Source organism: Galleria mellonella, unplaced genomic scaffold (assembly GCF_026898425.1).
Source record: "Galleria mellonella isolate WM207_F2 unplaced genomic scaffold, CSIRO_AGI_GalMel_v1 utg746, whole genome shotgun sequence".
NCBI lineage: Eukaryota > Metazoa > Arthropoda > Insecta > Lepidoptera > Pyralidae > Galleria > Galleria mellonella.
The window spans coordinates 1,242,295-1,259,270 of record NW_026442148.1 but is presented as its reverse complement, the minus strand read 5'-3'; the positions used below and the strand labels follow the sequence as shown (position 1 = coordinate 1,259,270).

The window sequence follows — 16,976 nt, the reverse complement described above, 5'->3', positions numbered from 1 at the left end:
GTTATAGAGAGACAGTAATATAGGTTATTGCAAGATGAGGCAGTTTAAATTGCTGCATTACCAAAATAATTACCAAATACTACTATGACTCGTGAGAAGGTGTCGCCCTCTGGTGGCAAGTGTTTCCAGGCCGCCTGTGTTGTACACGAATAGACTTATAATATGTTTAGGTTTTTAAATTATTTAAAATAGCCGCCATATTAATTACTACATGTAATTAACTATATAATGTATGTATATTTATAATGTATAAAAAAAAGTTCTAAATACAAATGTAAAATTCGACTAAATCGGGGAAATTTTGAATCCAATTAAAAAAAATAATCAGCGGACGTTTTTGATGGATCGATGTTCTATTTATCAAATCTGCAACACTGGAAAAAACTGTACTAATCTTGCTGAATGCTATGCACCGAATAAAGGCCAACCTATCAAAATTACAAAGTAAAATTCATTAAATCTCTTATAAAAAAAATACAAACACACTTTATTGGCCGCAATCGGTTAAGCCACCAACGAAGTCCATAATGAAGACATTTGCTCTGAACAACTGACCATTATTACTGTTTAACAGATAAACAACCTGGCACTGTACGCCATACGAATTAATACTCTCTACTATAATAATTATAAAGTCGATATTCCATTAAAAACAACACCTATTTTTAATTCCAGCTTTACAAAAATTTTAATTCCGAACGTTCGCATTCGAAATTCGAATTTTTAAAAGTTAACACGGTCGATTGTTAATTTTGTTTCATAAAGATTATTTAAAAGTTGTATTTCTTTGAAAATTATGTTAGACTTTCCGAGTATGAGACGGCGATATAAGCTCTAGGATTTTCAACTTTATTTCTTAAACGGTACGGGTCGTATTTGTTCGCTCGACAATACGCTAATAAATTGAAATAATTGCAATTCACAGATGACGATTCTCGACTTTATCGCTATGTTATTAGAGTGTGTTATTGTATTTTTTTTTATTTCGTTTTATTAATTACCTATAAGTGGTAATTGGAGGCTGTTTATTTAGACCCATCGTGGTTTTATGGGTTATGGCTCATAAGTGCGGTGGCTTCAAAGGGTAGTCGGTTCAAACCGGAAGCTACGATTATGATTGTAAAATGTAAATTTAGACCCGGAACCGGAAGGTTGTAATTTTATGGGAGAATAGGTACGAGATTTGTTATGTAATTGACAAGATAGATAAAATGTTAGTTATTGGGGACTTTTTTTTGAATGGATGATAATGGAATGGTAACCCCGCCTGCGCTATCGATATACACTGGCGGGGCACCAGTGAAGGGTGATAGGTGAGGACAACTAACAATCCTTTGCCCCTATCCAGTTAGTTTACGTATATTTCAGTTGATTTAAATAGTCTGTATATCAACAATACAAGGTGGGGGGTTTGTTAGTAATGGAGACTGAGAATCCCATTGCTAGCAATATACCCAACCAGGTCGACCTCCTCGCGGTTCCCCCTGGAAACTATCATGGTTAATTCCTGATGAATTCATCATGATAGGCTAACTGGCTTGTTTTCATTCTCACCTATCACCCTTCACTGGTGCTCCGCCAGCGTATCCCGTTAGCGCAGGCGGGGTTACCATACGATTTTCACCCATCAAAAAATAATACAGGTACCGGTTCTATGGTGCCCATTATAATTACCATGTAATGTCTTAATTTAGCGATAGTGAACTCATGGGTGGTCCTCACTCCATCGATGGCGTAACGTATCATTGACATACCTCTCTTATGCGGTTTTTAATTAAACACCACTAGCTTTCACCCGTGACTTCGTCCGTGTGACCGGAATAAAAAGTAGCCTATATTCTTCTGCAGACCAAATAATTTTTATACAATTTAGAATGGCAAACAAGCTGACGGCCCACCTGATGGAAAGTGGTAACCGTCGCCTATAGACATGAGCAGTACCGTGGACATAACAGAGTATACTGTTTCGCTCATGATACCCCCATGCGTTGCCATTCCTGAGGACTCAGGTGTTATTCCTCTGTACCCTGTAAATTCACTGCCATAGCCCACCCTTTAAACCGAAACACAGCCATGCAAACACAACTGCTTCACGGTAGAAACACGAATGGAACAGAGGTGGCCAAGCAAATGACTTTTGTACAAATTCTCCCACTGGTGACGTATGTTTTTTTTTTTTATTTTATAGTTTTTAATTTTGAATGTAATATTTAGTTTATGTGTATGTGTATCTAATATTTTTCTTCTCTTTTGTTATAGGACGAAGTAAGTACGGGACCGGCTCACGGCTACCACGTGAGGATATTCCATTTATTTATTTTTTTTATTTTACAAAAATAATAATATAGATAGATATATAGCCTTTATTACCTTTATTAAGAAAATAAAAATTAAAACAACAAAAAAAAACAAAGTTGCTGGTTGCTGGAGCCGCCTCAGCTGTTGCTATATATGTACAGCTCCAGCGAGATGTACCTATATAGCGCTGATTTTCAGGCGGCCCCTTAACTCATTTATCTTTAGCATGCGTGCGGGTCGCCAATACCTATTTCCTATTCCTATATAAATATTACTTTATTCAGTTATAGTTAAAATGGGTATATCTAAAATGGGTATATTAAAATGGGTAAATCTGTCATAATCCCCCATGGTAGGTGCCATGCGTGACACAGTATATTCCGTAATGATTAAAAATTGACAAAGTTGAGTGCGTGACTACATACTGGCCAGTTTTGTCTATGGTCTTATGACAGATTGCAGACTTAAATTACTCTGTGAAGCTGTCAGATTTTAAGACGTTCATAAATACAGCTTACCAAAGTGCGGAAACGTCGCAATTACGGGCGTAAACACTCATAATAAGAGGATGAGTAATATATAGTAATATCTATATATTTCAGTTACAATATCTATATAGTGGTCCAATAACGAATATGTTAAAAGTCTGTTATCCAAAAAATAATATTGGATAACAGACTTTTAACATATTCGAAAATAGATATCCGACCGATATGGGCGATATCGAAATGGGCGATGACCTTTTTCCCGCCATCAATGTACAGACGGTATTCTGGATTGTGTCCTCAGATGTTTGTTGCCAGGTGCCTCATAACACATGGTATCCTGGCTTGAGGAGCAGGCGAATCAAACCGTGATTAAGTGTCATTTATTATTATTGATAAATGACGACGATACAGCCGTTAACTGTCCGCTGCTGAACATAGGCTTCCCCCATAATGGGGGGGGGGGGTTGCCAATAGTTGCCACAACTGACCGGTTGGCAATTACAGTTAGGCTTTACAGATGTTTTAAGAGGGACGCTGCTGCCCATCCCTCGCCCTCCCTTAGTCGCCTCTTACGACACCCACGGGAAAGGAAGGGGTGGCCTATTCTATGACGGGACTATAGTTAATATGGGGGGAAAGGGATTGTTAGCAATGGAGTTTGACAGCCCCATTGCTAGCAATATGCTCTATTAGGTTGACCTCCACATGGTTCCTCCTAGAAACCATTGTGAACAATTCTTGTTGAATTCGTTACGATAGGCTAACTGACCTGTTTCATCCTCACCTATCATCCCTCACTGGTGCCCCGCCGGTGTATACCAATAGAGCAGGCGGGGTTACCATTTCATTATCATCTATTAAAAAAAAAATTATCAGTTACCACTTTCCATTTGTTGGTTCGTTTGACACTTTCAAAACTATATAAAAAAACAATATTGTTAACCTTATATCTGCGATGTGATGTCAAACGATCTTTTTAACCATAGACAAATTTTTTACATCAAAAAAAAAAAGAAACTAAAATGACTGTTCAAAATTGGAGTCCAATCGCGCTGCTGTTGGACAAAAAAGTGTTATGAGTTTTTACTTAATCGAGTTAACATTGTAACAAATGATTGGTGGTGGCTCCTGGACTATTTTTAGGGTTCCTTTTGAATAATTTTAAATTAAAAAAAAACACTATATAATTTTCTAGCGTAATATTAACTGAATATAGACCTGTTTACTTATTAGATAAGAACTATGCCACCGCAAAAGCAAATAAAGCGTTCTATTGTAGTCTATACCATCTTACTCCATTCTATTTCAGTCTATTCTATCCTATTTCATTCTGTTCCTTCCTATTCCATTCTGTTCCATTTTATTTCATCCTATTCCACCCCATTCCATTCAATAGAATACTATTCCAGTTTACTCCATTCTATTCTAGTGTATCCCATTCTATTCCAGTCTATTCCTTTCTATTCCAGTCTATTCCATTCTGTTCCAGTTTATCTTATTCTATTCCAGTCTATTCCATTTTGTTCCAGCCTATCCCATTTTATTCCATTCCATTCTACTTCGTTCTACTCAATTCTTGTCTTGAAAAGATTGCTCTCAGCAATAAGACCGCCTCACTGTACTTATACAACTGTATCGTTGTGTTTGTAAATTATCTTGCTTATTCCCTATATTGTATAATGCAAATAAAGTGTACACATTCATTCATTCATTCTACTTCAGTCTATTCCATTATATTCTATCGAATTAGCGACGTAATTGCGTTACATAAATGCAAAAAAATAAATGTATTTCAGTCAGAACCTTCTTAATTTAATAGTCGACAAAAAAGCAAATGAATCTATATTATATATTACTAGCTTTTAAACGTACAGATAAACAGACATACAGACAAAAATTCTAATCATTATTTTGTGTTCTATTGTGTTCATAAAGCCCCCCTATAATAGTTTTTCTTATATATCTTCCATGTACAGACAGCAACCAGTTACAATTTTAATATATTTATTGCATGATGATTGATTTATTATTTTTATAACATTTATTATAAGGGCCTGTACGGAACTCGCTCGCTAAATGCAGTTTGCACTTACCTCTTCAATACCATCGACATTTGGAGACAGTTTTTGTGGGGGAAAAAACGTTAAACGCTCGACTCGATCGGGTAGTTAATTTGATGTTTTGACGACTCGTAGTAATAGGTTGCCAGGTTTTTTTTTTTTTTTTACAGTTATAGATTTCTTTAATAAAACAACTAACTGCATTTCACCAGAGGGAAGACTTTGTACAAAAGTCATTTGCTTGGGCACCTCTGGTCCATTCGTGTTTCAATAGTGAAGCGGTTGTGTTTGCATGGCTGTGTTTCGGTTTGAAGGGTGGGATATGGCAGTGAATTTACTGGGTACAGAGGAATAACACCTGAGTCCTCAGGAATGGCAACGTATGGGGGGTATCATAGGCGAAACAGTATACTCTATTATGTTCATGGTACTGGGGGTCTACCATGAAATGAAATTCCGAATTTTCGCACTCCATTTCGTGTTTCTGTTCGTATCGAAATCGACCCAGTAAATGGAGTTTAACATTTCGTTCATCATAAATCCTATCATAAAAGTTCAAAGGAACGATGTTTTAGCATTTTTAATATTTTTAAACGGTACGTATCATGTAATTTTCGCATCAAATTTTTGTTTCGTTCGGATCCGAAATTTCGGAAAACATTTCATGGTAGGCTCTCTGATCATGTCTATAGGCGACGGTTACTACTTTCCATCAGGTGGGCCGTCAGTTTGTTTGCCATTCTAGGTTGTATAAAAAAAATCTATTATTCTCATATAAATCTTGGACGGTACAGTAAACTTGACTATATCATATTTTACTTGCAAATAATCCAATTAAATTAATTTCATTGCTTTGTTAATTGCAGTGATATAAAACCTGTTGACGTGGTCATGAATTACAAAATAGTTAGGTACATTTGTGTTTCCGTCGGTCGTGTTTTTACGTACGTAACAAATTGCGAATGATAAACATCTGCGGGTCTACCATGAAATGTTTTCCGAAATTTCGGACTCGAACGAAACACAAATTTTATATTAAAATTACATGATACTATGTACTGTTTAAAAATATTAATAATACTATAATATCGTTCCTTTTCGAGTTTTATATTAAGATTTATGACGAACGAAATGTTAAGCTCCATTAACTAGGTTAATTTCGTTATGAACAAAAACACGAAATTGTTTATAGCAATGTGAATTTTTGTTTATAGCAAAATCGGACCAATAAATGGAGTTTAACATTACCTTCGTCATACATCCTATCATAAAAGTCCAAAGGAACAATATTTTAACATTAATATTTCCAAACTGTTTAATGTTTATAATATTTTTATGTTTTTGGTGCAATAAAGAGATAAATAAATAAATAAATTAGATATTGATGCATACTTAAAAAAAAAGAAATAAATATATGATTAATATAATATTTTAAATTATTATTTATTTATTTAATGTAAATCGAAATTATTGCAAGACAAATCAATTTAAAAACGAACAATTATATTGCAAAATATAATTAAATATAATATGGCGACTGAATTGACAATTAATGCATGAATCTACATATAATATAAAAATGAATCACTGAATGTGATGCTGGGTGCAAATCTCGAGAATAGCTGAACCGATTTCGCTGATTTTTTTTAGAATATTCCTTGAACTACAAGGATGGTTCTTACGGGGAGAAAAGTTTAAAACATTGTCTGAAAAAGTATAAAAACAACACTTTACAACACAAAAACAACACCAGAGATATAAGTAAGAGATATAAGTAGATACATTTCATTTAATTTTGTACTGTCTATTTTGATGTAAAAAAACTATGTTTGCTAGGTGGCTATTGTCAGTTATTTGTTTTACAGAATTGTTTTTGTTTATACAAATTAGAATGGCAAACAAGCTGACAGTCCACCTGATGGAAAGTAGTAACCGTCGCCTATACACATAAGCATTATCATGGACATAACAGAGTATACTGTTTCACCCATGATACCCCCCATGCATTGCCATTCCTGAGGACTCGGGTGTTATTCCTCTGTACCCTGTAAATTCACGCCATATCCCACCCTTCAAACCGAAACACAGTCATGCAAACACGACTGCTTCACGGTTGAAACACGAATGGGACAGAGGTACCTACGTAGAGTTCCTACTAAAACACCATCGCGGTTAACTCTTGTTGAATTCGTCACGATGGTCTAACTGACCTGCTTTCATCCTCACCTATCATCCTTCACTTGTGCCCCGTCAGCGTATACCGCTGCAAGCGCGGTTACCATTCCTTCTTCACCTATAAAAAATTAACCCAGTGCTTGTAATCTAACAGTGGCATACCCGTCAGGTTGAACTCCATCTGAACCCCAAAGAAACCATCGTGGTAAATTTTTTAAATAACGTGTATTTAAACGTAACGTAATATATATTTTATTTATTTTGTAAATTTTAGTTTTTATTATATTGCATTTCACATGGAGAACAATGAAGCTTTAAAATAAATAATACATTTAATTTACTTCAAAATTATCAATCAAAAAATAGCCGTGTAGGTCCCAGCATGGAATGGGTCATCCATCCTTTCCCGTGGGTGTCGTAAGAGGCGACAAAGGGAGGGCTTAAGACATCTCCAAAACCCAAACTGCGATTTTTTTAATAAATGATAATTAAATGGTAACCCTGCTCGCGCTGTCGGTATACACAGTCAAAGCACCAGTGGGGAACGATGGGTGGGGATGAAAAGGCAAGTCAGTTAGTCCATCGTGACGAATTCAACGATAAATTAGTCACGATGGTTTCCAGGAGCTGCGTGGAGGTATATTGTAAGCAATGAGGACTGACCTCTCCATTACTAACAGTCGTGCAGTTGGCAACCGATTTGCCGAACGTGGCAACTATTGACAAAATTCCCCTTGGGGGAGGCTATGTTTAGCAGTGTACAGACGGCTGATACAATAAAGAAATTTCCTTTAAAAAATTTGATTCCTTCCACATACTATATTTTGTAAATAAGTATTTTTTTATGGTTATGTAGAGAAATAGATAGATAGATACTCTTTATTGTTTCCTCCAAAAGATTACAATAGTAAACTTATTATAAATATAAACAATTACAAGAAATAATCACAATGAGAAAACAATGGGCGACCTTATCGCTAAGAGCGATCTCTTGCAGGCAACCTTTGGATGGAGAGGAGTAATTATAAACAATTTGGTGGGAGGCACGATGAGAAATTTTGTTAGTTCTAAATGTAGGAGATGTGATACATATATAAGTGCATAGAACTAATTCTAATGGCATGTAATCTATTTATTAATACGTGAAGCAAAACCTTGTACCCCTTTTTACGAAAATTGCGCGCACGGAGGAGTATGAAATTTGGCACACTTATAGTTTATATAGAGAAGGATAGCAGAATGATAATTTTTTTTTTTTAAATTATGCATAAAAAAACATAAAATCAATAAAAAAACATTACACACACTACCATGTATTTGACACACACACACGCTTATATATACTCTTTTGTTTATTGTTAAAGTCTGCGGTTGAATTGAGAATAGATTAATATTGTTTGTCTGTTAATATTATTTGTCTATAGTCTCACTGAATGTCAAACGTAACCATAATAAATTCATTTATTACAATATATGTTATTGTCGAATTTCGACCACTGGCCGACCACGACCACACAGTTGCATGTAATTTGTAAAAACTTGATTGTTTCTTGCACGATAATGTGTTTGTTTTGTGTTTGAATTTTTTTTTGTTGTTTTGTGTATGTATATTTATCTATAGAGAAATGCAATTTGTAACCATATTTGAATTAAAAAGAACGACCATATCAACTTATTAAGATAGGGGGGAAAGGGATTGTTAGTAATGGAGTTTGACAGTCCCATTGCTAGCAATATGCCTTATTAGGTCGACCTCCACGTGGTTCCCCGTGGAAACCATCGTGAACAATTCTTGTTGAATTCGTCACGATGGGCTAACTGACCTACTTCATCCTCACCTATCATCCTTCACTGGTGCCCCGCCGGTGTATACCGATAGCGCGAGTGGGGTTACCATTCCATTATCATCCATTAAAAAAAAAACTTATTAAGATGGCGATCGTTGCCTGTAAACATGAGTATGCATGAATATTCCATGAATATGCTGTGTTTCGGTTTGAAGGGTGTGCTTTTTATAGGTGATAATGAAATAGTAATCCCGCCCGCGCTATCGGTATACACCGGCGGGGCACCAGTGAAGGATGATAGGTGAAAATGAACCAGGTCAGTTAAGCCATCGTGACGAATTCAACGAGCATTGTTCCACTTTCCATCAGGTGGGCTGTCATGAATTAAGCGCTATAGTTTCCAGTAGGAACCGTGTGGAAGTTGACCTCATCATCATCATATCAGCTGTTAATTGTCTACTGCTGAACACAGACTTCTCCCATAAGGGAGGTTTCGCCAGTAATTGCCACGTTTGGCAACTGCAGTTAGGTTTTGGTGATGTATTAAGTGGAACGCCGCTGCTCATCCCTCCACCATTAAATACCCTTAGTTGCCTCTTACGACACCTATAGGAAAGGAAGGGGGTGGTCCATTCTATGCCGGGACCACACAGAAGTCGACCTATATAGTATAGAGAGTATATTGCTAGCTATAAGGCTATTAGACCCCATTACTAATCCAATTCGCCCCGACCTTTCTTATCAGGAAGATAAGCAAAATATTTTAAGAGCATCAATGTTTGGTACAGGCAAAGGGCACCACTTAGTGGAAAGTGCCAGCAGGTGGGTCAAATGGCAGCGGTCAGCTTGTTCCAAATCGAAATATGTTATTTGCATTTTAATAATACAAAATAATCGATTTATTCGATTAATCGCGTGTCCATTTAATCGGAATAATCCATACGATTGTGTAGGCGATTATTTTTTCTTTTTATGCTACTTAGATTGGCAAACAAGCTGACGGCCCACCTGATGGAAAGTGGTAACCGTCGCCTATAGACATGACTGTGGACATAATAACATCCGCCAGCGTATCCCATTAGCGCAGGCCATTTTCCATCCCATTTTCACCCATCAAAAAAAAAACCTAACCATAATCGCCAAAGCGCCTGCCAAGTGTGGGATCTTCTGGCAAAGCTAAAGGCAAAGCACCTTAACCAACTGCAAAGAGGGGGGAAAGGGATTGTTAGTAACGGGGTCAAATAGCTATAAATACCATTACTAGCAATATACCTTAACAGGTCGACCTCCACGTTGTTCTCCCTGGAAACCATCGTCATTTATTCTAGTAGAATTCGTCAGAATTGGCTAACTGACCTGCATTCATCCTCATCTGTCACCTGTCACTGGTGCCCCGCCAGTGTGAACCGATATCGCAGGCGGGGTTATCATACCAATCTTCTTCTACCGACCCGTATCTCAATTATTATATGGGGTCGGCGTAATATGGTTTTATCCATATTACAAAAAGATTTGGCTTATAGTTTTACGACCGGTCACCTGCCTGACGTCAACCCTCTTTGGGAGGGGGGAAAGGGATTGTTAGTAATGGAGACTGAAAATCCCATTGCTAGGAATATATCCAACCAGGTCGACCTCCTCTCGGTTCTCCCTGGAAACTATCATGGTTAATTCCTGATGAATTCATCATGATAGGCTAACTGGCCTGTTTTCATTCTCACCTATCACCCTTCACTGGTGCTCCGCTAGCGTATCCCGTCAGCGCAGACGGGGTTACCATACCATTTTCACCCATCAAGAAAAAAACCCTCTTTGGGAATGCATTTGTTGGTGGTTTACGCCAACATTACCACTATCACTCATAAAAGAAACCAACTGCAAAGAAGGAGGTTTTGTGTTTGTATAATGTGTTTTAACTTCACAGGCTTTTACAGGTGTCCGAGAACGAGCACGGTCAGGCGCACGGTGCAATATTTTGACCAATTTTAAATGTATCACAACTGCGCTTGTGTATAAGCGCTTGAGTGAATTGGTTAAGATATTGCATCGTACGCTTGCATCGGCAATGCATCGTGGGAACGCTTACGTTAATATGCCAGCTCTATTTAATCGGTAGCTGTTTGTAAAGGAGCTCTTGCATTTAGACACGTCGATGTTGGAAGACGATTTCATGAATACGGGAGTTTAATAATTAAAAGTTGGATTCTATAAAAAAAGACCTCAATTGTGACAAATCAATTATTTTAAGTCAAAAATTTAAACTATTGAACTGTCTTTGATTAAATTTTTATCACCGATATGGCGTGAATTTACTGGGTACAGAGGAATAACACCCGAGTCCTCAGGAATGGCAACGCATGGGGGGTATCATGGACGAAACAGTGTACTCTGTTATTTTCATGGTACTGCTCATGTCTATAGGGGACGGTTACCACTTTCCATCAGGTGGGCCGTCAGCTTGTTTGCCATTCTAAGTTGTATAAAAAAACAGGGTCCCAATCTTGAAATACATTGATGCTCCTTTCCACTTTGGGTGTTGCTGGAACTTAACTCTTTTAGAGTTAAGCTTGCCTTTGTACATTTGAATACCTTTGTCATATTTTTATGTACAATTAGTGTGCACAATAAAGTATTAAGTAAATAAATAAATATAACCAGATTCAGATTAATATAAACCTACGTGGTTTCTAAATGCTAATGGAACATAAATTTTGTAACTTGTATTTTTATTGATAATAAAATAAAAAAAAAAAAGATAAAAAAAGAATTTTCCAAATCGGTTCACAACTGATGGAGTTATGAGGTGACAAATAAAAAAAAAATACAACCGAATTGAGTACCTTCTTCTTTTTGAAGTCGGTTAAAAAACCGTGCGGAACTGGGGCGGTTCGCTAGTAGTTTATATCTATAAAAACAAGCAGCGTAAAATTATTCAATCGTAACGAATTTTGGTTAATTTTTTTAAACAAACAATGCAAAATAGAAAAGTGCAGAAAGCACTTTTCTATTTTGCATTGTTTGTTTTTGTGTTTGTGTATTGTAATGTGATTTTATTGTTGTGTGTTTCTCCGCTTCGTTACTCGTCTCGGAATCATTGGACTTCTGAAAATCTCACCCCTTAATTATTTATCTAGCTCCACTCACCAATTCTACTGAACCCATTAAATAACAAAACTAATAACAAATAAAAAACTAAATAAAAAGACCAAAAAAATGATATCTTATTATTATTAAATATATTTTTTAATTAATTAATTAAATTTAATTAAATTTGTGGTGAGTGGGCCACTCAAAATATTTTTTAAGAAAAGGGGACGATTCAGGGTTTCAGTGTTTCTGAGACTTTCTTATCTGTATTGTGGTTTTTATTTTAATTTGTATATGTTCGATTTGCTTTTATTGTGCCTAATTGTGTTTGTTTGTGTACCTATCTATAGATATGATTGCTTTTTTTGTTATAACTAAAAATGTGTGTGTAAATAATAATAACAAAAATTAAAAGCAAGTGGCTTTTAATTTTTATTTACTTAAGTTTGTTATTTACTAGTAACTAAATCCACTACATTGGTTGGTTACCAAACATAGTAACCAACCAATGTAGTGGATTACTACACTGTTAGTGGGGCGAATTTGGAGTGAACCAATTTACTCGCAATCAAACGTATTATATAATTATGTTGATCTTGGAGCATAGTCATCAGCAAAAAAGTGTTTACGTAAAGTAAAATACTCTGTAAATCTTGCATTCAAGAGTCCTTTATCATCATACCAGTCGGTAACTGTCTACCTCTGAACATAGGCTTCCTTCATAAAGGGGGAGATTTTCCAGTATTTGTCATGCTTGGCAGTTGGGTTGACAACCGCATTTAACTTTGGTGATGTTTTAAAAAGGACGCTGTCATGCATCCCTCAACCAGTAAACTCTCTTAGTCGCCTCTTACGACACCTGCGGGAAAGGAAAGGGTGGCCCATTCTAGGTCAGGACGACACGGCAATCCTTAATATATACAGTTCTGATTAAAACAGTCGTAAAGGGTATCTGGAGCCGAAACCCAATGATAGTATTAATGAAACTGAACAGTTTGCCTAAAAAGAACAGTCACAATCGGAGAATATTTTTCAACCTCTCATTCTATATCGACAATTCACTGTGTGCTCCCATTATAGAGTGAACCACCCCTTCCTTTCTCATGAATATCGTAAGATGCGACTAAGGAAACTTTATGGTCGAAGGAAGGACAGCAGCATACCTCTTAAAACATCAAAGCCTAACTGCATTTGTCAACTCGAAATGTCAAGCGTGGCAGCTATTGGAAAAATCCCCCAATAGGAGGAGGTCCATGTTCAGCCTTTGGACAATTAACGACAAATATGGCAATGATGATATTAAATCGATCACGTAACAAGCCACGCAGGTTTGTACGGAAATTCCAAAAATTATTGGGGAGGATTGTTCAGTTTCATGAATACTGTGCTTAAATTTGGGCTTGGTAAAAGCTATACCTTCACAATGGACCATTAATAACCTATTTCTTGTACAACGACTGGACCGAAAATGATTATTTCAATTGAACTTTATAGTAGATGATGTAAAAGACTCTCCTGTGTTCAGGTCCACGGACTCGACGGCCGAAGAAGCCGCCGGGGGAGACCGGCGGCGCGACCGACGAGAAACGACCCAGAACCGCCTTCTCGGGCCCGCAACTCGCTAGACTAAAGGCAAGAACTTCGATTTACTTTCTCTTCTTCACATCAAGTTGTTTGCGAGTTAGACAGAGGGAATCAAATATCATTAGAACTCAGTACAGTAAAATCCAGATCAGTAATGATAGCTAAGCGTTGATTGCGCTTGACTACAGCGCGATCTTTTATTTAAAGAAGGTCTTTATTAAATCGCCTTTAAATAAAAGATTTTTCTTGAATCCAGAGGAAGTACTCGTGTGCATTTCGTTTTGTTGGATGATAATTGAATGGTAACCCCGCCTGCGCTATCGGTATTTGCTGGCGGGCATCTGTGAGGGTTTATAGGTAAGGATGAAAGCAGACCAGTTTTCCCATTGTTATGAAAACAAATAATATCCGGATGCACTTTTTGGCAGAGCCAATTTAGGCTCAGGACTGGATGTTCTGGAATGTACCTCAGATGTTCATCACCCGGTTCCCTATTCCTGAATATCCTGGCTTGAGGGGAAGCAAACGGTGTGATCGTGTTCCACTTTATATTATTAACTTCGGTATTTCTTCAACAGCACGAGTTCGCCGAAAACCGCTACCTGACCGAGCGGCGGCGGCAGTCGCTGGCCGCAGAGTTGGGGCTTGCGGAGGCTCAGATCAAGATCTGGTTCCAGAACAAGCGCGCCAAGATCAAGAAGGCGTCCGGCCAGCGGAACCCGCTCGCCTTGCAGCTAATGGCGCAGGGTCTGTACAATCACAGCACAGTGCCGTTGACGAGAGAAGAAGAAGAGTTAGAGATGAAGGCTAGAGAAAGAGAACAGCAGAATAGATGTTAATTGAGTAAAGACTGTTTAGTTTGGACAATTTTAGGAACCTCATGTGTGAGATGCTAGCTGAGATCTTGCAGATAGGAAGTGTGGTCTGAAAAAAGGAAGTTGTTAGGAGATAAACCTTGGTAAGGTACTTCATGATGATGTAGAAAGAATACATGTCACTACTTCTTTTCATCCCCAAGGATGTTGTAAAAGTCGAGTTCGCAAAGTACCATACATAAATACTAGGGAAGAAAACACTAAACCAAGCCGGCTTATCCAAGCGTGGCACGCTATATCCTACTTTTATAAGAAGAGAGCCAAGTCCAATAGTGGGACGTAATTGGGTTATAGATTATGGAATATCAGATGATGCTGAACGTTGCCACCGTTGTGGTTCCTCTACATAATATTTTTGTTAGGCCGTGCACGTACCAAAGTACATATTAATCCGCTAAAAATTTTAAAAATTCATAAACACACACACAAGCACACAACGATAAACGAGATATTTGGTGGATACTTCTATTTAAATTTAGAACACTGATTTTTTTGCAACGAGCAGTTTTTTGCTGTACCTACATAAATAAACAATGTCACAAAACTAATGTAAGAACGATATAGACGCAAATCCTATCGTTTGCAAGAATACTTATGAAAGTCTTTTCAGAATTAGTGACGCAATCGTCATTGGAAACAATTTTTTTTAAGTCATAGATAACTCATAATATTAGCTATATATTTTTTGAGATTTTGTTCATGAAAAAAATTTTCTTTCTTTCTTTTCTTCAATGGTAATCAAGTAATAAGTTTTTTTTAGTCTTTATTTTTTTTCCAGCGTCAAGTAATTTGTGTTTCGTTCTATAGAATATCGCCAAGTTTAACGTTTCCCGCCTTTTTCGATCACCATATTAGACATTTAACGCTCAGTATATTGAATCAACGAAAATCTTTTTAACCAACGTCCATCACAATAAATCATAATTTTATTAAGTAGAATAAAAACACAATACAAAATTTAATGACACGCCTTTTCTCCGCAATAAAATCTATTTCGAAAATTTTTCTATTCAGATTGTAACTTATACGTATCACGCGGCGTCAAAAATAAAAAAAAAAGCAATACTTGTTTACTTTGGTACGCGCGCGGTAATATCTGTATAGCGTTTTGTTTTTATTAACAACAATTGTTTATAATTATAACTGTTGGACACCAACTGGCTATGTGTTATATAGTTCTAATTACACGAGTTTTTTTTTAACAATATTTCAAAATGCGAAGCAATACCGTTTCGTATTAAATTTAACAATGTACTCGTATTTTTCTTTTTCTTTTTAAATATGTCACAAACATTTTAACTACAATGGATGTATATTGAACGAAGTTGACATTAATCGTTTCAATTATATACAATTTTTTATGCCAAAATTATATTTTCAAAGAATTAACAAATCATAAAACATAATATCGTATAGACGACAGATGCACTAACTAAACGCAACTACGTTTTTATTCACAAAAAAGAAACTTTAATAAAACTTTATTTATGTTCTGTATTGTACTTTGAACGTCATTAGATACGATATTTTATGTAATAATTATCATAATTCATGATTATTACGATGACAAACAGTCACAATGACAGCTAACATCTAATCTTAGATTATATAGATAGAGTGTCTCCATACAAATACTTCGAGAAAAACGGGTCAACTTTTTCATACAATTTCGCGTGATAAATAGTTATGAGTGTTTCCTTTATAACTTCTAGGTATATTTGTTTTGTTTAATATTTTTTGCATCTTTTTAATGTATAAATACTCATTTTATTTATTATATTATATAATTAAATATAGATACGTCAAGATACATTGTGTACGTAAGTATATAGAACACTGATAAAAAAACGAGCCAGCTAATTTGACAATTAGCTGACAAAAAGTTAGTCCGTTTTTTTAAGTCTCGATGCTCTAGCTATATAATCTAAGTATTTAAGAAACAAAATGTTATTACATAACGCAAAATATACACAATTTATGTTTTGAAATGAAACGAGGAATTATTTGGATTGTAAAAAATAATTTATAAAGTTAACAATCTTTGTAAATAACTAGTGGATTAAGAATAAAGTTTAAAGATATAAGTTATTTATTGTGCAATGTAGCAGTATTAGTAGATATAGCTCGACAACTGTCCGGGGAAATAGGGATTGTAGAAATACGCGGAAATAAGGAAATAAGGGCTAGAGAAATATGCTAGAGAAATAGGTATTTTTGAGCTGTATTTCTTGTTGCTAACAATGTAAACTTTTTTATTTTTCCATTCAGTTGTCGAACTATGTGTGTAAAAGTAGTGATTTATAGAAAAAAAAATATTAAACAAGTTTAAAAAAATTTACCTGTTTTATTTATACATATACATATATATAGCAATAGTTTTTGTATGCAACTTCGTACACGTGAATTTTTAAATTAAGTAACCATTAGATAACGTATTTTTTATGGATGATAATGGAATGACCCTCCACTAGATGGAGTGATGACCTCCAATGCATTGCAGAGAGCCAGTGGATGCTGAGGGGGGGGGGGGAAGGGATTGTTAGTAATACAGACTGCCAGTTGCATTACTAGCAATATTCTAGCATTTATCACGTCGGGCTAGCTGACCTGCCTTTTCATTCT

The 16,976-nt window shown here is 36.1% G+C and overlaps 1 protein-coding gene across 1 annotated transcript in view; it reads left to right on the top strand.

Moving 5' to 3' along the window:
* The window catches only part of LOC113516321 (homeobox protein invected-like), a 91,936-nt gene extending 75,264 nt beyond the window's left edge, over positions 1-16,672 (top strand). The window contains exons 4-6 of the mRNA XM_052901102.1: positions 2,260-2,295; positions 13,421-13,527; positions 14,058-16,672. Coding sequence (XP_052757062.1) covers positions 2,260-2,295; positions 13,421-13,527; positions 14,058-14,318 — 404 coding nt within the window. The 3' untranslated portion in view covers positions 14,319-16,672. The remainder of the gene's footprint in view (positions 1-2,259; positions 2,296-13,420; positions 13,528-14,057) is intronic.
* The last annotated feature ends 304 nt before the right edge of the window (positions 16,673-16,976 follow it).